Raw genomic sequence first — 16,820 nt, forward strand, 5'->3', positions numbered from 1 at the left:
TGCTGGGACACTCCCGTGCGGTACCCGCCCGGCCACGAGCCGTGCCGTGCCGTGCCACCATCCCCCCGTGCCGTGCGGTGCCAGCGGCCCCTGTACCGTACCCGCTCCCGCCCCCGCCATTGCTGGCACCTTCCAGGCGCTGCCCGCTCCTGCGCGACCCAGCCTGCCGCCAAGCCACGCCCCTCAGCGGCGAAATGGGCGGGGACTCCCATAAATGGGCAGGCGGGGGCGGTCCCACTTCATCTAGATCTCGGGAGGCGGGCACATGCCAGGGCTGGGGCGGGGCCAAACTCCATATTGGGCGGAGGAGGCGGGGCACGGCGATGTGGCTACACCCCATGTGTCAGTGAGGAGGCGGGGCGCGGGGCGTGGAGGGCGTGGCCTCACCCCATATTTGGCGGGAAAGGCGGGGCTGCACTCCATATTTGGAGGAGGCTGCGGGGCGCGGAGCGCGCCGTGCAGCGCCGAGCACCGCCGAGCCGGGTGCGGTACCGGTTACCGGAGGGGTGGGCTCCTCCGGGCAGTGATGGCCCCGCGCCGCCGGCACCGCCCCGGGAGGGGCTCTCGGGGCGGTCGGTCGGTCACCGTCGGGCCCGGACCTCGACCCTCTCCGGCCGGTTCAGGCCGCCCGCAGCCCCGGGCGGAAGCTCGCTCCCGCCCGGGGCTGCGGGCGGCCTGAACCGGCCCCGGGAGCACCGGACCCACCCCCTCGCCGCGGCGGACTACGGATCCCGGCGTGCCCGGCGCGCAGGCGCAGTAAGCGCGGAGCGCACGCCGGGCCCGGCATGGCGGAGCCGGAGGCCGCGCAGCCCGGGCGGCCTCCGCCGGGCCCGGGGACAGCGGCGGGGAGCGGAGGGGCTGGGAGCGGCGCGGCGGCGGGAGGAGCGGGGTCCAGCGACCCGGCGCGTCCCGGGCTGAGCCAGCAGCAGCGGGCGAGCCAGCGCAAGGCGCAGGTGCGCGGGTTCCCCCGCGGCAAGAAGCTGGAGAAGCTGGGGGTCTTCTCGGCCTGCAAGGTGGGCTGGACCGGCACCGGGCAGAACCGGCGGGGGGGGTGCTGGGCTGGACACGGTCCGGGGGTGCAGGAGCGGGGTGCAGGAGGGTGGTGCAAGGATGTGCATGGGCAGGGCATGCAGGAGGGGGGTGCTGAGCCGTGCAGGGGGTGCAGGAGGGTGGTGCAAGGACGTGCATGGGCAGGGCGTGCAGGAGGGGGGTGCTGAGCTGGGCAGGGGGTGCAGGAGTGGAGGTGCAAGAACTTGCATGGGTGGGGGATGCAGGAGCGGGGGGTGCGAGGACGCATATGGGCAGGGGATGCAGGAGGAGCATGTAGGGAGTGCAGGAGGATGGTGCAAGGGTGGGCCTGGGCAGGAGGTTGCAGGAGGTTGCAGGAGGGGGGTGCTGAGCTGTGCATGGGGTGCAGAAGGGGGATGCAAGGACATGCATGGACAGGGGATGCAGGAGGGGGGTGCTGAGCTGTGCACGGGGTGCAGAAGGGGGATGCAAGGACATGCATGGACAGGGGGTGCAGGAGGGGGGTGCTGAGCTGTGCGAGGGGTGCAGGAGTGGGGTGCTGAGCTGCGTGTGGGGTGCAGGAAGGAGATGCTGGGCTGTGCATGGCTGGGGGGTGTAGGAAGAGCTTGCTGGACCGTGCATGGGATGCAGGAGTGGGTGCTGGGCCGTGTGTAGGCAAGGGGGGCAGGAGGAGAGTGCTGAGTTGTGTAAGGGAGATGCAAGGACATCCATGGGCAGGGGCTGCAGGATCTTGGGGCTGTGCACAGGAGAAATGTGAGAGATTGTTAGGGTTCTGGGTCATGCAGGGTGGGTGCGGAGGAAAGCTGGGGTGGGTAAGTAGGGATGGGTGGGACAGATGGAGGAGACTTTGTGGGGGGAGCTGTTTGGCCAGAGAAGGTGGCAGCCTTGGTACAAGGCATCGCATGGGCCGCTGTGTGATGGCCTCTCCTGTCCCTTGTCCCAGGCCAATGACGCCTGCAAGTGCAACGGCTGGAAGAACCCCAACCCTCCCACTGCCCCCCGCATGGACCTGCAGCAGCCGGTGACCAACCTGAGCGAGCCCTGCCGGAGCTGCGGCCATGCACTGGGTAACCCCCCTGCGGAGTACCCGGGACCCCCCTGGGGAGGGGGAGCGGTGCTGACCCCCCCGGTCTCACTGTGGCTTTCTCTCCGCCACAGCGGACCACGTGTCCCACCTGGAGAACGTCTCGGAGGAGGAGATCAACCGGCTGCTGGGTATGGTGGTGGACGTGGAAAACCTCTTCATGTCAGTGCACAAGGAGGAGGACACGGACACCAAGCAGGTGTATTTCTACCTGTTCAAGGTGTGTCTGGGGCTGGACACGTTGCGCAGGGGTCCCTCAGCATTGCCAGGGAGCTGGGGCTGCTGTCCTGCTGCTTGTCCTCTGCCTGCTCTGCTGGGAGCTGTGGTCTGTGGCTGTGAGCCATCCCACCAGCCCATCTGGAGACCTGAAACGCTGACCCTGTTCTGGGGGCGACTGCTCTCCTGGCCTTGAATTCCCCTGGGAGGGAGGTTTCCAGGGAAGAAACGGGCATGCTTCGAGGTGGACCCTGGCACCTTCCTGGCTGTGTAAATCGGTGCAGCCCCGCAGCAGCGTTCTGCCACTTCCACTGCTCATGGTGTGCCTGGTCTTGGGACCTCGGTCCATAACTGTGTCTGATGGTGTCTTTGCAGCTTCTGCGGAAGTGCATCCTGCAGATGAGCCAGCCTGTGGTCGAGGGGTCCCTGGGGAGCCCCCCCTTTGAGAAACCAAACATTGAGCAGGTGAGGCCGCTGTCAGGCTCATGCGTTGCACTGATGACTTGTCCTGTGTTTTGCTGCTCTTGCACGGTCCCCTCCCTCTTTGGGGGGCAGCACTGAAGGGTCTGGTGCAGCACCCGGTGCCCCACCACCACCCCTTCCTCTCCACAGGGAGTCCTGAACTTCGTCCAGTACAAGTTCAGCCACTTGCCACCCAAGGAGCGGCAGACCATGTACGAGCTCTCCAAGATGTTCCTGCTCTGCCTCAACTACTGGAAGCTGGAGACACCGTCCCAGTTCCGGCAGCGCTCCCAAAACGACGATGTGGCCACCTACAAGGTCAACTACACGAGGTGAGGGCGGGAGGGGGTCTGAGCCAGCCAGCCTGGGGGTCTGCCCGCTCCTCCCACCCCTGCGTGGGGCTGGCCCCTGACTCCTGGGGTCTATGCCTCTCCCCTGCTCTCCTCGTCCCTGCTTCCAGTACTGTTGTCCCAGGAGGGATGTGGATGCTCTGGGGTTGCTGGTCCCAGCCCCGTCACTGGAGCGTGTTCTTGTCTCCTAGGTGGCTGTGCTACTGCCATGTGCCTCAGAGCTGTGACAGCCTTCCCCGCTATGAGACCACCCACGTCTTTGGGCGCAGCCTCCTGAAGTCTATCTTCACGGTCACCCGCCGGCAGCTTCTAGAGAAGTTCCGGGTGGAGAAGGACAAGCTGGTGCCAGAAAAGCGGACACTGATCCTCACCCACTTCCCCAAGTAAGTGCCCGATGCGGGGATGGCTGCTGCACCGCTGAGGAGGCTCTCCTCCCTTGGGGCACTTGCACACCGAGCACGACCGCCTGTGCTCCCCACTGTGTGCGGAGCCATGGGGCTGTGCGTGCCCGGTGCCTGCTCTCCGGCTGACGTGCCGCTCCCTGCCAGGTTCCTGTCCATGCTGGAGGAGGAGATCTATGGTGAGAACTCTCCGATCTGGGAGGCTGATTTCACCGTGCCAGCCACAGAGGGTGCCCAGCTGGTGTCTCGCCCAGGTATCTCAGGGAGCAGCCCCCCCGGCTTGGGGGCTGTAGGATAAAGGACTGAGGTGGTGGGTGAGCCTTGGCCAGTGGCGGCGGCTGGGCTGCCACGGTGTGGCGAGCTGCTTTCTGGCAGTCACGGGCATCGTTGGTCTCTTCCAGCCGCGGTCAGCACCGTTGCTGTGCCCACCACTCCACTCTTCAGCAAGAAGCTCAGCAACAGCAGCTCTGCCGCGAGCATGGATGCCAGCACTCCAGAGCCCCTGCCAGGTAGGGCTGGTGTGAGCCCAACACTGGGAGAGCTGGGACCTTCCTTGGTCCCTCCCGGTGCTGGATGTGCCGCTCTGCTCCACGCCCCAGGGGAGAAGCGGAAGCTGCCCGAGAGCCTGACGCTGGAAGATGCCAAGCGGATCCGCGTCATGGGAGACATCCCCATGGAGCTGGTGAACGAGGTCATGCTGACCATCACGGACCCCGCTGCCATGCTGGGCCCCGAGGTATGGGGTGGGGGGCACTGAGGCGGCACCGGTGCTCTCCAGGGCCCGCAGAGCTGATTTCCTGGTGTGCTGGGGCCTGGCTGGGCTCCCCCCATGGAGGGTGTGCTGGGGTCACTGAAACCCCCTGCACCCCCCAGACCAGCCTGCTGTCAGCAAACGCGGCACGGGACGAGACGGCCCGACTGGAGGAGCGCCGTGGCATCATTGAGTTCCACGTCATCGGCAACTCACTCTCGCAGAAGTCCAACAAGAAGATCCTGATGTGGCTGGTGGGCTTGCAGAATGTCTTCTCACACCAGCTGCCCCGCATGCCCAAGGAGTACATCACTCGCCTCGTCTTCGACCCGTGCGTGGCTCGGGGGGTGCGGGGGGAGTTGGCACGGGGTGGGGGCTCCCATCTCACCCTTGGCCTCGCTGCCTGCAGGAAGCACAAGACCCTGGCACTGATCAAGGACGGCCGAGTGATTGGGGGGATCTGCTTCCGCATGTTCCCCACCCAGGGCTTCACGGAGATCGTCTTCTGCGCCGTGACGTCCAATGAACAAGTGAAGGTGAGAGTAGGGAGGCGGGTGGTGGGCACAGCACATGGGGTGGGGAGGAGTGGGCCGGTGGGTGGGGGCCTGTGGGAGAAGCAGGATGGTCCTGCTGTAGCTGGGAGAGCACGGGGGTGTCCCCACCCCTGGGGTAGCCCAGACCTGCTCAGCACTGGCCAGCCACAAGCAGCAGCAATTGCTCTGGGCATGTCTTCCAGCTGCCCGTGTCCATGGGCGGGAGGGGACCATGTGTCCCGTCCAACACGGGCTGCCTGGGGGGCGCAAGGGGATCCCTGTCTCACGGCGGCTCCCCCAGGGCTACGGGACGCACCTGATGAACCACCTGAAGGAGTACCACATAAAGCACAACATTCTCTACTTCCTAACCTACGCGGACGAGTATGCCATCGGCTACTTCAAGAAGCAGGTGGGTTCCTTCCCCTGGGGCGGCTCCCCTTGGCCCTCCTGCCCACCAACCCCCTCCCGCCTGCCCTCTCCCTCCTAGGGCTTTTCCAAGGACATCAAGGTCCCCAAGAGCCGCTACCTGGGCTACATCAAGGACTATGAGGGGGCGACCCTGATGGAGTGTGAGCTGAACCCCCGCATCCCCTACACCGAGCTCTCCCACATCATCAAGAAGCAGAAGGAGGTACCTCCCGCAGGCAGGCGGCGCAAGGCTCTGCCTGCTCTGGCCCCTGCCAGCTGCCTCCTGAAGGCAGGGGAGAGGTGTGGGGATGTATCGGCCCTTGGGAACTGTCCCTTGAATCTCCCCTGGGAGCAGGCTTGTGGGGCAGACATGGGGCACTGTGGTGGCATTTACAGTGGCCGGGGTTGGCTCTGGCCCTGGGCAGTGGGTGCAGCCGGTGGTCTGGGCCTGTGGGGTCCCACGTCATGGTTTGGCTCCCCTGAGCATCCTGCAGTCCCTGCTCACCTCCCTGCTTCCAACCCACCCTTCCCACTGCAGATCATCAAGAAGCTGATTGAGAGGAAGCAAGCGCAGATCCGCAAGGTCTACCCTGGCCTGACCTGCTTCAAGGAGGGCGTGCGGCAGATCCCCATCGAGAGCGTCCCCGGCATCAGTGAGTCCTGCCAGCTTCTGGCGGGGAAGGGCTGTCTGGCAGGAGGTCTCTGTCCTCCCTCGCCCATGGGCATGGGGCAGATGTGGTGACATTGACCCTTGATTTCCAGGAGAAACGGGATGGAAACCGCTGGGGAAGGAGAAGGGGTGAGTGCTGCGCAGGAGGGGTGGGTGTCCTGCAGCAGCTGGGCTGCGGGGGCTCGGCTCAGGCTGCTCCTTGCTCTGGCGCTGGGATGGGGAGGTGGGAGTAGTGGGATGGAGAGAGGCTGCCCGCCCTTGGGTTGACAGGCGCTGGTTTTGTCCTGCAGAAAAGAGTTGAAGGATCCGGACCAGCTCTACAACACCCTGAAGAACCTCCTGGCCCAGATCAAGGTGCGGGCAGGAGGGGGACCCTCTGCTCCGGGGTGTCCATCCCCCTGACAGCCCTTGGAGCTGCCTCCCCCGGGACAGGCTGTCCTGGGCTGTGCCCTCAGGGGGCAGGTGGGGTGACCCAGGCACATGGGGAGCAGGACCCCTGTGTGCTGGGGCAGGCAGGGGCTGCCTGCGCTGGCTGCCTGCGCTCGCTGCTGTAACCTGCCCCCTGCCCTCTCCCCAGACCCACCCCAGCGCGTGGCCCTTCATGGAGCCGGTGAAGAAGTCGGAGGCACCGGACTACTACGAAATCATTCGCTTCCCCATCGGTAGGTGGTTGTGCCCAGACCCTGGGCGCAGGATGGTGGAGGGAGGGCTGCAGACCCCCTGTCTGCGGGGTCTGTGCTGGGGAGGGGGTCTCCTGGCTGGGGCAGTGGGGTGCTGGGAGCCCCAGGACAGCCCAGAAGAGAGAGGACCCTCGGTTGGTGTCCAGCTTCGTGGCTGGGGGGTGCAGAGGCCTGGGGGGGCCTGACCATTCCCCACCCCCAGACCTGAAGACCATGACCGAGCGCCTGAAGAACCGCTACTACGTCACCAAGAAGCTGTTCATCGCTGACCTGCAGCGCATCATCACCAACTGCCGCGAGTACAACCCGCCCGACAGCGATTACTGCAAGTGTGCCAACACCCTGGAGAAGTTCTTCTACTTCAAGCTCAAGGAGGGGGGGCTCATCGACAAGTAGGAGAGCTGGCCTGGATGCGCCTTGGCCAGCGGCATCCCCCCTGGGAGGGGCAGGGCTCTCCATGGGACCTGGCCCCGCTCTGTGGGCAGGGGCTTCTGGAGGGTTTTGTTGCTGCTGAGCAGCCTGGGGGAGCTGGGCCTTCCCTCGGGCTGGGGGGCGGTGAGGGGAGCAGGGGTGCCCGGTGCTTTTAACCCCAAGCTGTCGGCTGCCTCTCCTGGTTGGGGGTGTGAGCAGCGGGGCTGGAGCCGCTTCATTGGGATCTGCCTGGGGCAGGGGCAGTGCTGAGTTCCTGCCTCTCCCTGGGGGCTGGGGCCCCCCCCCGCCCTGGCACCAGCACTACCCTCCTCCCCAGGGTCGTGCCTTCTGCCCCAGCTCTCCGCAACAGGGCAGGGGCACACAAGTGCTTTGGTTTTCTGCTTCCGTCCACGCACAGGCAGCCCCTGCCCCTCTTGTTGAATGTACGGCAGGGCTCAGCCCTGCCCGCCCCTGGCTGCAGGCAGAGATGCTGCTTTGTGGTCTAGGGTCCTGCTGTGAGGGGGTGCTCTGCCCCTGCACCCCCCAGCTTCTGCTGCCTCTATCAGCTCTTCCCTCCCCCTGGGGGCAGGTCTACCCCCAGCCCTGCCTCTGCCCCTGGCAGGGACCCAGCCCTCCCTGCCCCTGCAGCCCTCCCTGCCTGCTCCTGCTGCCAGCGGGGGCTGCCCCTTGCCTGGCCGGGAGTGGTGAGGGCTGGGCTGCCTTGGCTGCTGCTCCGGCTCCTGGGGCAGGGGTCCCCTGTTCTGCTGCAGCTACGAGCCAGCCTCTGCCCCTGGGTGTGGGGTCGGCTCCTGCTCACCTCCCCCCTTGCTGCCCCCTCCTTGTGCCTCGCAGGCTGTGTTCCCCCCCATGCCTCCTTGGGCGCTGGGCTGGGGAGCACCCGACCCCAGCACTGACTTGTCCCTGACCCTCGCTTGGTTGCCTGCTGCCTTACCCCTCGTGCTGTCATCGCTGTGTGGGCACTGGTGATGCTCTGGGGCTCGCTGGCCTTGCCAGAGTGGGACCAGCCCCCTTCACCACCTCCCTGCCACTCATTCCACTTGACTGTTGTTTTGGGTTTTTTTTTTTTGTTTGTTTGTTTTTTTTTAAATAAATGTCCTTGTGCAGACCCAGCTGCATCCTTGTGTCTGGCCCCACAGTTGGCAGCCTGGGATGCTCGGGGGGGATTGTATTTGAGTTGGGGAGAGGGACAGGAGCAGCTCAGCGCGGGGAGGATGCAGACAGCCCCGGGGCCAGGCGGGGCTGCACGGACTGGTTGGGGTGCACTGGGCTGAACCAGGGTGCACGCTGCTGCCCTGGGGTGCCCGGACTGGCCAGGGAGCAGGGGCCGGTTGGGGTGCAGGGGGGGGGCTGCACGGGGGGGGGCCGCGGCTGCGGGACCTCCGCGCGGTTTCGGTTTCTGTTCGTGGCCGGGGCTCCCGGGAGGGGGGTCCCGGGCCGCTGCGGGCCGGGCAGGCACCGGGAGGGGGGCAGCGGCGGGGGCGCGGGCAGCGCGGCTCAGCCCGGCTCAGCCCTGCTCGGTTCGCCCCAGCCTGGCTCAGCCCGGCCCTGCTGCCCGCCCGGTCCCGGCAGCGCGGCCGGCGGGGCCCCCCCTCGCTGGGGCTCTCGCTCGCTGGGGCTCCGGCAGGACGCGCCGCCCCGAGTTTCGTTTCCCGGCTGGGACCAGCAGCGGCAGCGGCGGAGCGGGATGGAGCTGCGGGATTACCAGCGGGAGGTGGTGGGCCCGGCCCTGCATGGCCGCAACAGCATCATCTGGCTGCCCACGGGTGCCGGCAAGACCCGCGCTGCTGTCCACATCTGCCAGCAGCACCTGGAGAGCCGGCGGGGCGGCAGGGTGGCTATGCTGGTCAACAAGGTGCCCCCCAACCCCGGTCCCCTGCCCCAGGGGTAATGGGGTGCCGGCACCTGCCGGACACTGGCTCCCAGGCGGTGGTCCTGGGCAGGGGCTGAGCGGGGTCTCGTGGGCGCAGGTGCACCTGGTGGACCAGCACGCCAAGAAGGAGTTCCATGTGCTGCAGAAGGACTTCAGGGTGACGGCCATCAGCGGGGACAGCAGCCACAAATTCTTCTTTGCCTGTGTGGTGAAGCAGAGCGACATTGTCATCTGCACAGCCCAGATCCTGCAGAACGCGCTGGTCAGCAAGGAGGAGGACACGCGTGTGGAGCTGACAGGTGGGCGCGGGACCCCCAGTGCTGCTCTCCCTGCGGCCAGGCTGGGGTGGGACTGGTCCTGCTGAGTCTCCGCCGCTGGCGTAGCTCAGCCCGCTCCCCTCCCTTGCCTGGCGCAGATTTCTCACTGCTGGTGATAGACGAGTGCCACCACACGCACAAGGAAGCCGTCTACAACAAAATCATGCTGAATTACCTCCAGCACAAGCTCAGCGGGCAGCAGGATTTGCCGCAGGTCCTGGGCCTGACAGCATCCCCCGGCACCGGGGGGGCAACCTCCTTCGAGGGGGCTGTAGAGCACATCCTGCAGGTGGGTCCTGCGCCCCCCGTCCTGCACCAAGACAGGGTGCAACAGCCCCAGGCACAGCTTCTCCCGGGGTGTAGCAAGGTGTCCCTTGGGATGGGTGTTGATAACCCGGTGTGCAGGTGCTGGGCAGCTGGGCAGCACAGGACAGCCCCGAACTTGCTGGGGTGCCAGCAAGCACCACGTGCCGCATCGCCCTGGGCTGCCAGGGCTCAGGGCTGGAAGTGAGGTCTCGCCCTCTCAGATCTGTGCCAACCTGGACGCTGAGAAAATCACGTCGGTGCAGGAGGAGCTGCAGCACCTTCAGAGCCACGTCCCGCAGCCCAGGAAGCAGTACGACCTCTGCCAGGAGAGAGCGCAGGTGAGGGGCGGCCGGGGACTGTGTCCCTCCATCCACTTAGCACAGGCCAATCTGAGGAATCACTTGACCCAGAGCTTTGGTGCAGGGGGATCCCGCAACCCTCCGGGTCCTGCCATGCAAACAGCCCCTAACCCCAGGCCAGGTGCTCTGTGCTGCGCCTCCAAGGCTGTCCGGAGCAATGTCCCCGATTCCTCGGGTCCTGAGCCCTTCTCTGCTCCCAGGACCCCTTTGGCGAGCAGCTGAAGAAGGTCATGGAGCGGATCCAGCAGTACATGGAGATGCCCAGCCTGCCGCAGGACTTTGGCACGCAGATTTATGAGCAGCGCATCGTGGAGCTGGAGAAGAGAGGTGAGGAGGTGGCAGTGCGGGTGCGGCGGGGCAGAGCTGGCAGCCGTGGGGCCAAGACTGTGACCGCAGCATGCCCCGGCCCTTGCCAGCGGCAGAGACATTTTGTCGCAAGATGCGGGTGTGCATGCTGCACCTGCGCAAGTACAATGACGCTTTGCTGATCAACGACACGGTGCGGATGATTGACGCCTTCCAGTACCTCCAGCAGTTCTATGCCACCGAGCGGGACATGAAGGACCCTACTGAACGGTTCCTCACCACCACGTTTGAGGGTAATGGAGGGCCTGGAGGGGGGGTTGGTGCTGGCTGCGTTTGGGGGGGGGTAGGAGCTCCCCTGACACCCCACTCGCCTGCGCAGAGAATAGGACGAGCCTGCAGGCGCTTGCCGGAGACCGGCGCTACGAGAACCCCAGGCTGGGCAAGCTGGAGGAGATCCTGCGGGAGCACTTCCAGCCCCCGGCCGCTTCTCGTGGCATCATCTTCACCAAGACCCGGCAGAGCGCCCACAGCCTGCTCAGCTGGCTGCAGGACACGGCCACGCTCAGTGGGCAGCACATCAGGGCTGCCGTCCTCACCGGCACTGGCTACAGCAACCAGACCAGGCACATGACGCAGGTGAGCAGAGGGTGGGAAGGAGCTGGACAGGGTCCTGGGAGGGATCCAGCCCTAACCCTCTCTCCACACTTTGTGGGTGCTGTGGGTGCTGCCTGGGGCTCGGAGCCCTATGCAGCTGCTGAAGCATCACCCCCCTCTCCCCTCAGAATGAGCAGCAGGACGTGATCAAGCTGTTCCGCGAGGGAGCCCTCAACCTGCTCTTCTCCACCAGCGTGGCTGAGGAGGGCCTGGATATCCCCGAGTGCAACATCGTGGTCCGCTACGGGCTGATGACCAACGAGATCGCCATGATGCAGGTAGCTACCCGGGCTCCTTCTGGCCACTCTGCCTGGCTCCATGTGGGGGGCAGCCTGCTGGGACACCCCAAAGCCACGGAGGTGGGACACGGGGGCTCTCGCATCCCACGCCCACTGGCAGCTCCCTGGGGATGAGCCCAGCCCCTGGCAGAGCACCTCCTTGGTGAGGCGGAGCGGGTGCGGAGGGTGGATCCATCCTTGTGGGGTGGCACGGGGAGGCAGGGGGGGTTGGCCATGGCCCTCCTCTGGTGACCGCAGCATTTGGCCCTTCTGCTGCAGGCCCAGGGCCGTGCCCGTGCCAAGAACAGCGTCTACTCCGTCCTCGCTAAAGCCAGCAGCAGAGAGGTCTCCCGTGAGCTGCTCAACGAGGACCTCGTGGAGCTCATGGAGAGGGCGATCAGAGCGGTGCAAGCCATGCCCGAGCAGGCGTACCGCCTCAAGGTGAGCACTGGGCACTGCCCTGAGCACCAGGAGGGCCGGGCAGCTCCTGCCTGCATCTGCTGCTTGGGCACAGCCCTTTGCGCCCTGGTTTTGGCCGCCTGCTCTCCCCTCACAGCAGCACCAGCTCCTTGGAGGGGGCAGCATCAGGTGCACAGGGTAGTGCGTGCCCATCCTGCCCTGCCTATCCTGCCCTGCCCATCCTGCCATGCGGCTCGCACTCTCTGGGACAGTGCATCTCTCCACGGCCATGTGTCTTGCCATGTCTGCCATCTGTCCGTGCCCATTGCCCTGCGCTGACGCCTGTCCTCCCCGCCGTCCTGCTTCCCCCTTCCCTCTGCAGATCGGCGAGCTGCAGCGAGTTGCCGTTGCCAGCTGCCTAATGAAGGAGGCCAGGATCAGCGAGAGGCGGCAGCTGCACAACCCGGATGCTGTTTACCTCTACTGCGTCAACTGCAACATGGCAGTGTGCCGCGGCAGCGACATCCGCACCGTGGAGAGCATGCACCACGTTAACATCAACCCCAACTTCGGGTAGGAGCTGGGTGCTGGCAGGGGCGAGTGGGCAGAGCCTGGCTGTCAGGCATCACTTGCACGAGCTGCGGCACGCTCCACTCAGGATGGGCAGGGGGTGGCAGCAGCCTGCTGCCAGCTCTTTCTTGGGGACAACGGTCCAGGGAGGTTGTGGGGGCTTTGTAGGACTGTGTGACTATGGTAGCACACCCCCCATTTCTGTCCCCTGGACCATTGTCCTTAGTGTCTTTTGGCCCCTTCCTTGCAGGTTGTATTACAGAGTTTCCTCTGAGAAAATACAGTTCCAGCGGACTTTCAAGGACTGGGAGCCCGGCTGCCGCATCATGTGCAGTGAGTGCAGCCAGGTGAGTGCAGCAATCCCCCCGTGGTTGCAACCCAGTCGGCACTGGAGGGGCAGGAGGGGACATGCCTTGTGCCCCAGCTCCTGGCTGAGGAATGGAGCTGTATCTCCCTTCAGCACATGCCCGTGTGATGTGCATGCTGCACATGCGGGACATGGACATGGGCAGCCGTCTTCAAAGGGGGACATACCCTGGGAGCAAGAAGCTGCCTCCATCCCAGGTGTGCATGGCCCTGCAGCCCGGGGACGCTGTGCCGCGGGCTGCGTGACTGTCCCCTCCCTGCCCACACAGGACTGGGGAATGGAGATGATCTATCGGCAGGTGAAGCTGCCCATCCTCTGCATCAAAAACTTTGTGGTGGAGACGCCAGCTGAGAGGAGGAGGTACAAGAAGTGGAGCAATGTGACATTCCTCGTCAAGGAGTTTGACTACCTGGAGTACTGCTCCAGCACCCACGGCCAGTCCTTCTAGCGCGGGCTCTGCTCAGAAGGGAACTATTCCCAGGCCACCTCCTGGGACAGTGGGACCCTTCCCATCGCCCTTGGCGTGGGACCCTCCCTCCAGGCCTGTGCAGACAGAGAGCCATGGCTTGCTCGTCTTTGCTGGACTGAGCTGCAGCAGCACATCCCTTGCTAGAGCCAGTGACTGCAGGAGGAGGCTTTGCTGCGCCCACGCAGAAAGGACAAGACACTGGGATGGGAAAGCACCCAAACCCTTCCCTGCCTGCTGGCAGCTGCTCCCCATGCCCCTGCCTTCCCCTCCTGCCACCCAGCGCTGCCAGGCTCAGGGGGCTGTCTCCACGGCTGGTACACCGCCCTGCCAGGAGAACCAGCCATTTCACATGGGCCCAGGACATGGCCCAGCGTTTCTCTGGCAGCTTCTGGTCTGCTTTGTGAGTTCAATGGTCCTCCATTAAAAACGTGTGTGTGTGCTGGGAACAAGGGAAGTGTTGGCGGTTTCATTCATCGCTAGAGCTCGCTGTGCACAGGCAGGTTCGATGCGGGACAGCCCTTGCACTGGAGCCAGACCACCCCATCGCCTGCTGGAGAGCCAGATCCCACCGCACACCGCACTGGCAGCACAGGGGTCCCCAGGGAGGCACCTGCGAGTGCCTGGAGTGAGTTGCATGTGTGGGGCTGCCCCAGTTCCTACCCCTCCCCACAGACACTGGCCTGAGCAACCCACCTCACCCACCCACCCAAGACCAAACCTTCCCGTGGCCCAGAACGAGCCTCAGCCCCTCTGGGGCAGCTCAGCCCTGCAGGAACGCAGCCTGGAGCTGTGGGTGGATTCGACCTTCTGGCAGAAATGAAAGAAACTGCTGAGGCTGAAAGGGGTGTCCAGCACGGTGTGGCTGGAGTCACCCTGCCTGGGCGCCCGGGCTCGGGGAAGGGGTTGTGTGCCCCTGCCCCTGCACTGACTGCTCCAGGTGTCCCTGAGGCCTGAGCTGGGGCTGCCCCGGGGAAGCAGGGCTCGCCGGGCCCCTTCCTTCCGAGCCGGGGAGGCTGAGGGAGCCGCAGGACCTGCGGCAGGTCCCCGGGCCCGGGCCCGGGCCGGCCTCGGGGGGGGTTCGGTGCCGGGGGCTCGGGGTCCCCGCGGCCGAGCCGGGATGCTGCAGCCCCGGATCCCGCGTCCCCCCCCGGCGTGCTCTCCCGCCGACGGTCGCTAGAGGGAAGCCCCGGCCCGGCCCGGCCGTGGGATGCGGGCGATGCCCGGGGAGCCGGGGGACGCCCGGGGCAGCGGGCCCGGCCCGGCCCGGGGGGAGCCGCCCGCCGGCGGGAGGATGCTCAGCCGGTGCCCGGCGGGTGGCGGGGAGGCTGCGGCGCTCGCACCCGCCGCTCCGTGCGTGCCCCTTCCCCGCGGGATCCGGCCACGCGTGTCGGTGCCGGCCCGGGGACTTCCCGCTCCGGTAAGCAGAGCGGTTGCTCGGCGGGTTACGGGTCGATCCGGGCGCCCCGGGGGGGAGCGGGGGCGGCGGGGCGAGGCGGGAGCGCTGGGGGGGGACCGCGGTCTGTCCGTGCTCCCGGCCCCGTCCTGCTGGGCAAGAGCAGCTCCCGCGAAGGGCGAGGGGCGGCTTTTCCACCGGGCACCGATGGCCGCAGGCGCAGGCAGGGGCACCTGGATGCCTGAGCGCGATCTCTATCCAAAACTCGTCCCCTCTCTGGGCAGCCACCCCTGGTGGCACTGCGGCCATCGGGGCTCCTCACCGTGGGCCGCTGCCGGCAGTTATCTCCAGCAAGGACACGCGCTTGGAGCAAGCGTGCCGCTCCTGCCTGACTTCGAAGGCAGCGGCTTCTGCCGTAATGAGGCATAGCCCAGTTTCAGGTGGAGTTAGCCCCGGGGGAAACATGAAACCAAACTACTGTTCATCAGAAACTGGGTAATGAGGCCGTTTGGGTTATTTGTAGCTCTCTGCGGGCTGGGATGGCCTCTCCTACCTCTCCCCAGGCAGAATCCCTCCTGCAGGGACCCCAGATCATTTTGCTAAGCTCAAATTGCCCTGTTTTGTGCTCGGAGAATCCAGGCTGTGAGTTAACCTGATGGGTGCCTGCAGCACTGAGTGGTGTGACCTCTCACCAGCCTAGATGGATCTGGTTGTCCACTTTAGTGCCCAAACCCAGAATTTCTGCAACATTGATCCAAATTTGCCCATTTTTGAGGGGGTGCACATGACCCCATGGGATACAGGGACAGGACAGCATTGCTCTGCGGGACTCTGCGGGTTTTGCAAGTGGGTCTGCATCCAGCATTTGCTTGTTCCTCCCTGTGCATCTCTGCTTCAACACCAGCCCCATCTGGCTTCTCCTTCCTGGGGGCTCGGTCACCTTGGGCCTGGCGGCAGGGAACAGCCGAGCTGCAGCGATCAGTGCTGCGACCTTGGCCAGCGTCCTTCAGAGCCGGCATCCTTCAGAGCTGGCCTCGCGTGGCTGAGTCCCCAGGCTGCCTGTGGCGGGGCCAGCCCACGTGAGGGTGCGGGGACACACATCCCTGCAACCCCTGTTAATCTGCCCTGGCTGTCATGGGCAGCCTCCTCCGAGTGCGCTGTCGCCGCACCCCTCAGCTCAGGGCAGAGGCAGTGGCTGCCCCCCTCTGATCAACCATTCAGGTCACTCCCGCATCGATTGGGTCTGGAGTGTGCTGATAAACTGGCTTCGGAGCCACAGGGACTCAGGGAGGTTGAAAGTCCATGTCTGACGAGCTCTGCGTGTCATGGGGCTGTCCCAGCATGTCCCCAGCCCCAGCCTGCTTCTGGCAGGCTCTCCCCGTGCACTGGCACAGTGTCTTTGTTTTGCACCGCTCGTCCTCCCCCCGTGGGTCAGACCCCTGGCCAGGGGGGCCCTCTGCTCCACCCCCCTCCTCACACAGCTCAGGGCTGGGCTCCCCCGAGGGGGCTGCACCCTGCCCTGTGTCACCCCGCTCCTGTCCCCCCTGCGGCACAAGCATGGCTGTGCCTCCACGGGAGAGCAACAGATGCACCCGGCCCTTCGGGCAGTGCTGGGCAGGCTTGTCCTGTGATTAAACCAGCCTGAAGCCCCACTTCATCGCTCCAATTGCCCTGTCGATAGCCAGGCATTAGAGAGGGCTGCTGGACCGGTTCTTGCGCACTGACACATCCCCTGTCAATAACGTCTGGATTTAAGTCTGTGGCTCAGAGGATCTTTGCTTATCTCAGCTCCCTGAAGCACTTATGTTCCCGGGCATCATAACTCCCTGCCTGTAAGTGGAGACAGGCACCATTAGACCCACAGCAAACAGCTACTGCAGCAAGTTTTGCTGGCAAAAGTGCAGCAAAGGTATTTTCCACCTGCTCTTTTGCAGGTGAGCTTCCTGCAGGCTGCCAGGCCGGGGCTTGGTGTGGAGACAGGCACAGCCCCAGAAGTGCCCACATCCTCCTTCCCCAGCACCCCTCGTGCCTCTAGCAGACATGTGTGCTCACAGACCTCTCCAGAGCGAGGGCAATGCAATGATTTATTTTTATACAGCCCATTTCATTTATCATCAGTGCATCAGAAAGCGACAATTCACCTTTCAATGCACCAGCTGAAAAAAACCCGGCTCCACTCTGCTTGGCAGCGCCTCAGATTGGCCCTTTCCTGAGGCTGGGTGTTTAGCAGAGACTTAGAGCTCAATCTGTTTAGCTTATCGAAAAGTAGCCCGAGATGTGACTTGATTACAGTGTGAAAGTACCTTTCCAGGGAGAAAACTGCCAGGTATTAAAGGACTCTTTAACTTGAGAGAGGAATAATAAGAACTGAGGGCTTGAAGATAAAGTCAGACAAATTGAAACTCAAAATCAGGCGCAGGTCTGCAGCACGGAGGGCGCAGAGTGGCTGGAGCAGGATCACAGGGTGCCTTTCTCAAAGTGATGCCCTGGCTGGACCGCGGGTGCCTGGGGCC

General features: G+C 65.0%; 2 protein-coding genes across 3 annotated transcripts; both read left to right on the plus strand.

Annotated features, from left to right (window-relative positions):
- The first annotated feature begins 785 nt into the window (after positions 1 to 785).
- On the plus strand, positions 786 to 8,127 carry KAT2A (lysine acetyltransferase 2A). The gene is made up of 18 exons (XM_076357078.1): positions 786 to 1,013; positions 1,973 to 2,096; positions 2,188 to 2,333; positions 2,705 to 2,794; positions 2,942 to 3,123; positions 3,333 to 3,524; positions 3,690 to 3,796; positions 3,944 to 4,051; positions 4,142 to 4,278; positions 4,416 to 4,624; positions 4,703 to 4,829; positions 5,128 to 5,238; positions 5,317 to 5,460; positions 5,776 to 5,890; positions 6,000 to 6,036; positions 6,198 to 6,261; positions 6,485 to 6,569; positions 6,790 to 8,127. Exons 1-18 carry the CDS (start codon positions 786 to 788, stop codon positions 6,981 to 6,983), a joined length of 2,400 nt encoding a protein of 799 aa, XP_076213193.1. The 3' UTR covers positions 6,984 to 8,127.
- A 570-nt stretch (positions 8,128 to 8,697) lies between these two features.
- Positions 8,698 to 13,358, plus strand: DHX58 (DExH-box helicase 58). Of its 2 annotated transcripts, none has more exons than XM_076356616.1 (12): positions 8,698 to 8,871; positions 8,987 to 9,188; positions 9,305 to 9,495; positions 9,734 to 9,850; positions 10,072 to 10,198; positions 10,288 to 10,470; positions 10,557 to 10,813; positions 10,960 to 11,109; positions 11,389 to 11,550; positions 11,891 to 12,081; positions 12,329 to 12,425; positions 12,714 to 13,358. In XM_076356616.1, exons 1-12 carry the CDS (start codon positions 8,704 to 8,706, stop codon positions 12,891 to 12,893), a joined length of 2,025 nt encoding a protein of 674 aa, XP_076212731.1. In that variant the 5' UTR covers positions 8,698 to 8,703; the 3' UTR covers positions 12,894 to 13,358. The 2 variants fall into 2 exon arrangements, with proteins under 2 accessions (XP_076212731.1, XP_076212730.1); XM_076356615.1 differs by having other exon boundaries at positions 8,704 to 8,871; positions 12,744 to 13,358.
- Positions 13,359 to 16,820: the final 3,462 nt, after the last annotated feature.

This window comes from Aptenodytes patagonicus, chromosome 20 (genome assembly GCF_965638725.1).
Source record: "Aptenodytes patagonicus chromosome 20, bAptPat1.pri.cur, whole genome shotgun sequence".
NCBI lineage: Eukaryota > Metazoa > Chordata > Aves > Sphenisciformes > Spheniscidae > Aptenodytes > Aptenodytes patagonicus.

What these genes read in the sequence shown, in the direction of transcription:
- KAT2A (XM_076357078.1), top strand. Translation starts at nt 786, where the DNA reads ATGGCGGAGCCGGAGGCCGCGCAGCCCGGGCGGCCTCCGCCGGGCCCG. An exon ending in ATCCTCACCCACTTCCCCAA is followed by an intron (nt 3,525 to 3,689) that starts GTAAGTGCCCGA and finishes GCTCCCTGCCAG; the next exon opens with GTTCCTGTCCATGCTGGAGG. An exon ending in CACTCCAGAGCCCCTGCCAG is followed by an intron (nt 4,052 to 4,141) that starts GTAGGGCTGGTG and finishes TCCACGCCCCAG; the next exon opens with GGGAGAAGCGGAAGCTGCCC.
- DHX58 (XM_076356616.1), top strand. Translation starts at nt 8,704, where the DNA reads ATGGAGCTGCGGGATTACCAGCGGGAGGTGGTGGGCCCGGCCCTGCAT. An exon ending in AACATCAACCCCAACTTCGG is followed by an intron (nt 12,082 to 12,328) that starts GTAGGAGCTGGG and finishes CCTTCCTTGCAG; the next exon opens with GTTGTATTACAGAGTTTCCT. An exon ending in TGTGCAGTGAGTGCAGCCAG is followed by an intron (nt 12,426 to 12,713) that starts GTGAGTGCAGCA and finishes CTGCCCACACAG; the next exon opens with GACTGGGGAATGGAGATGAT.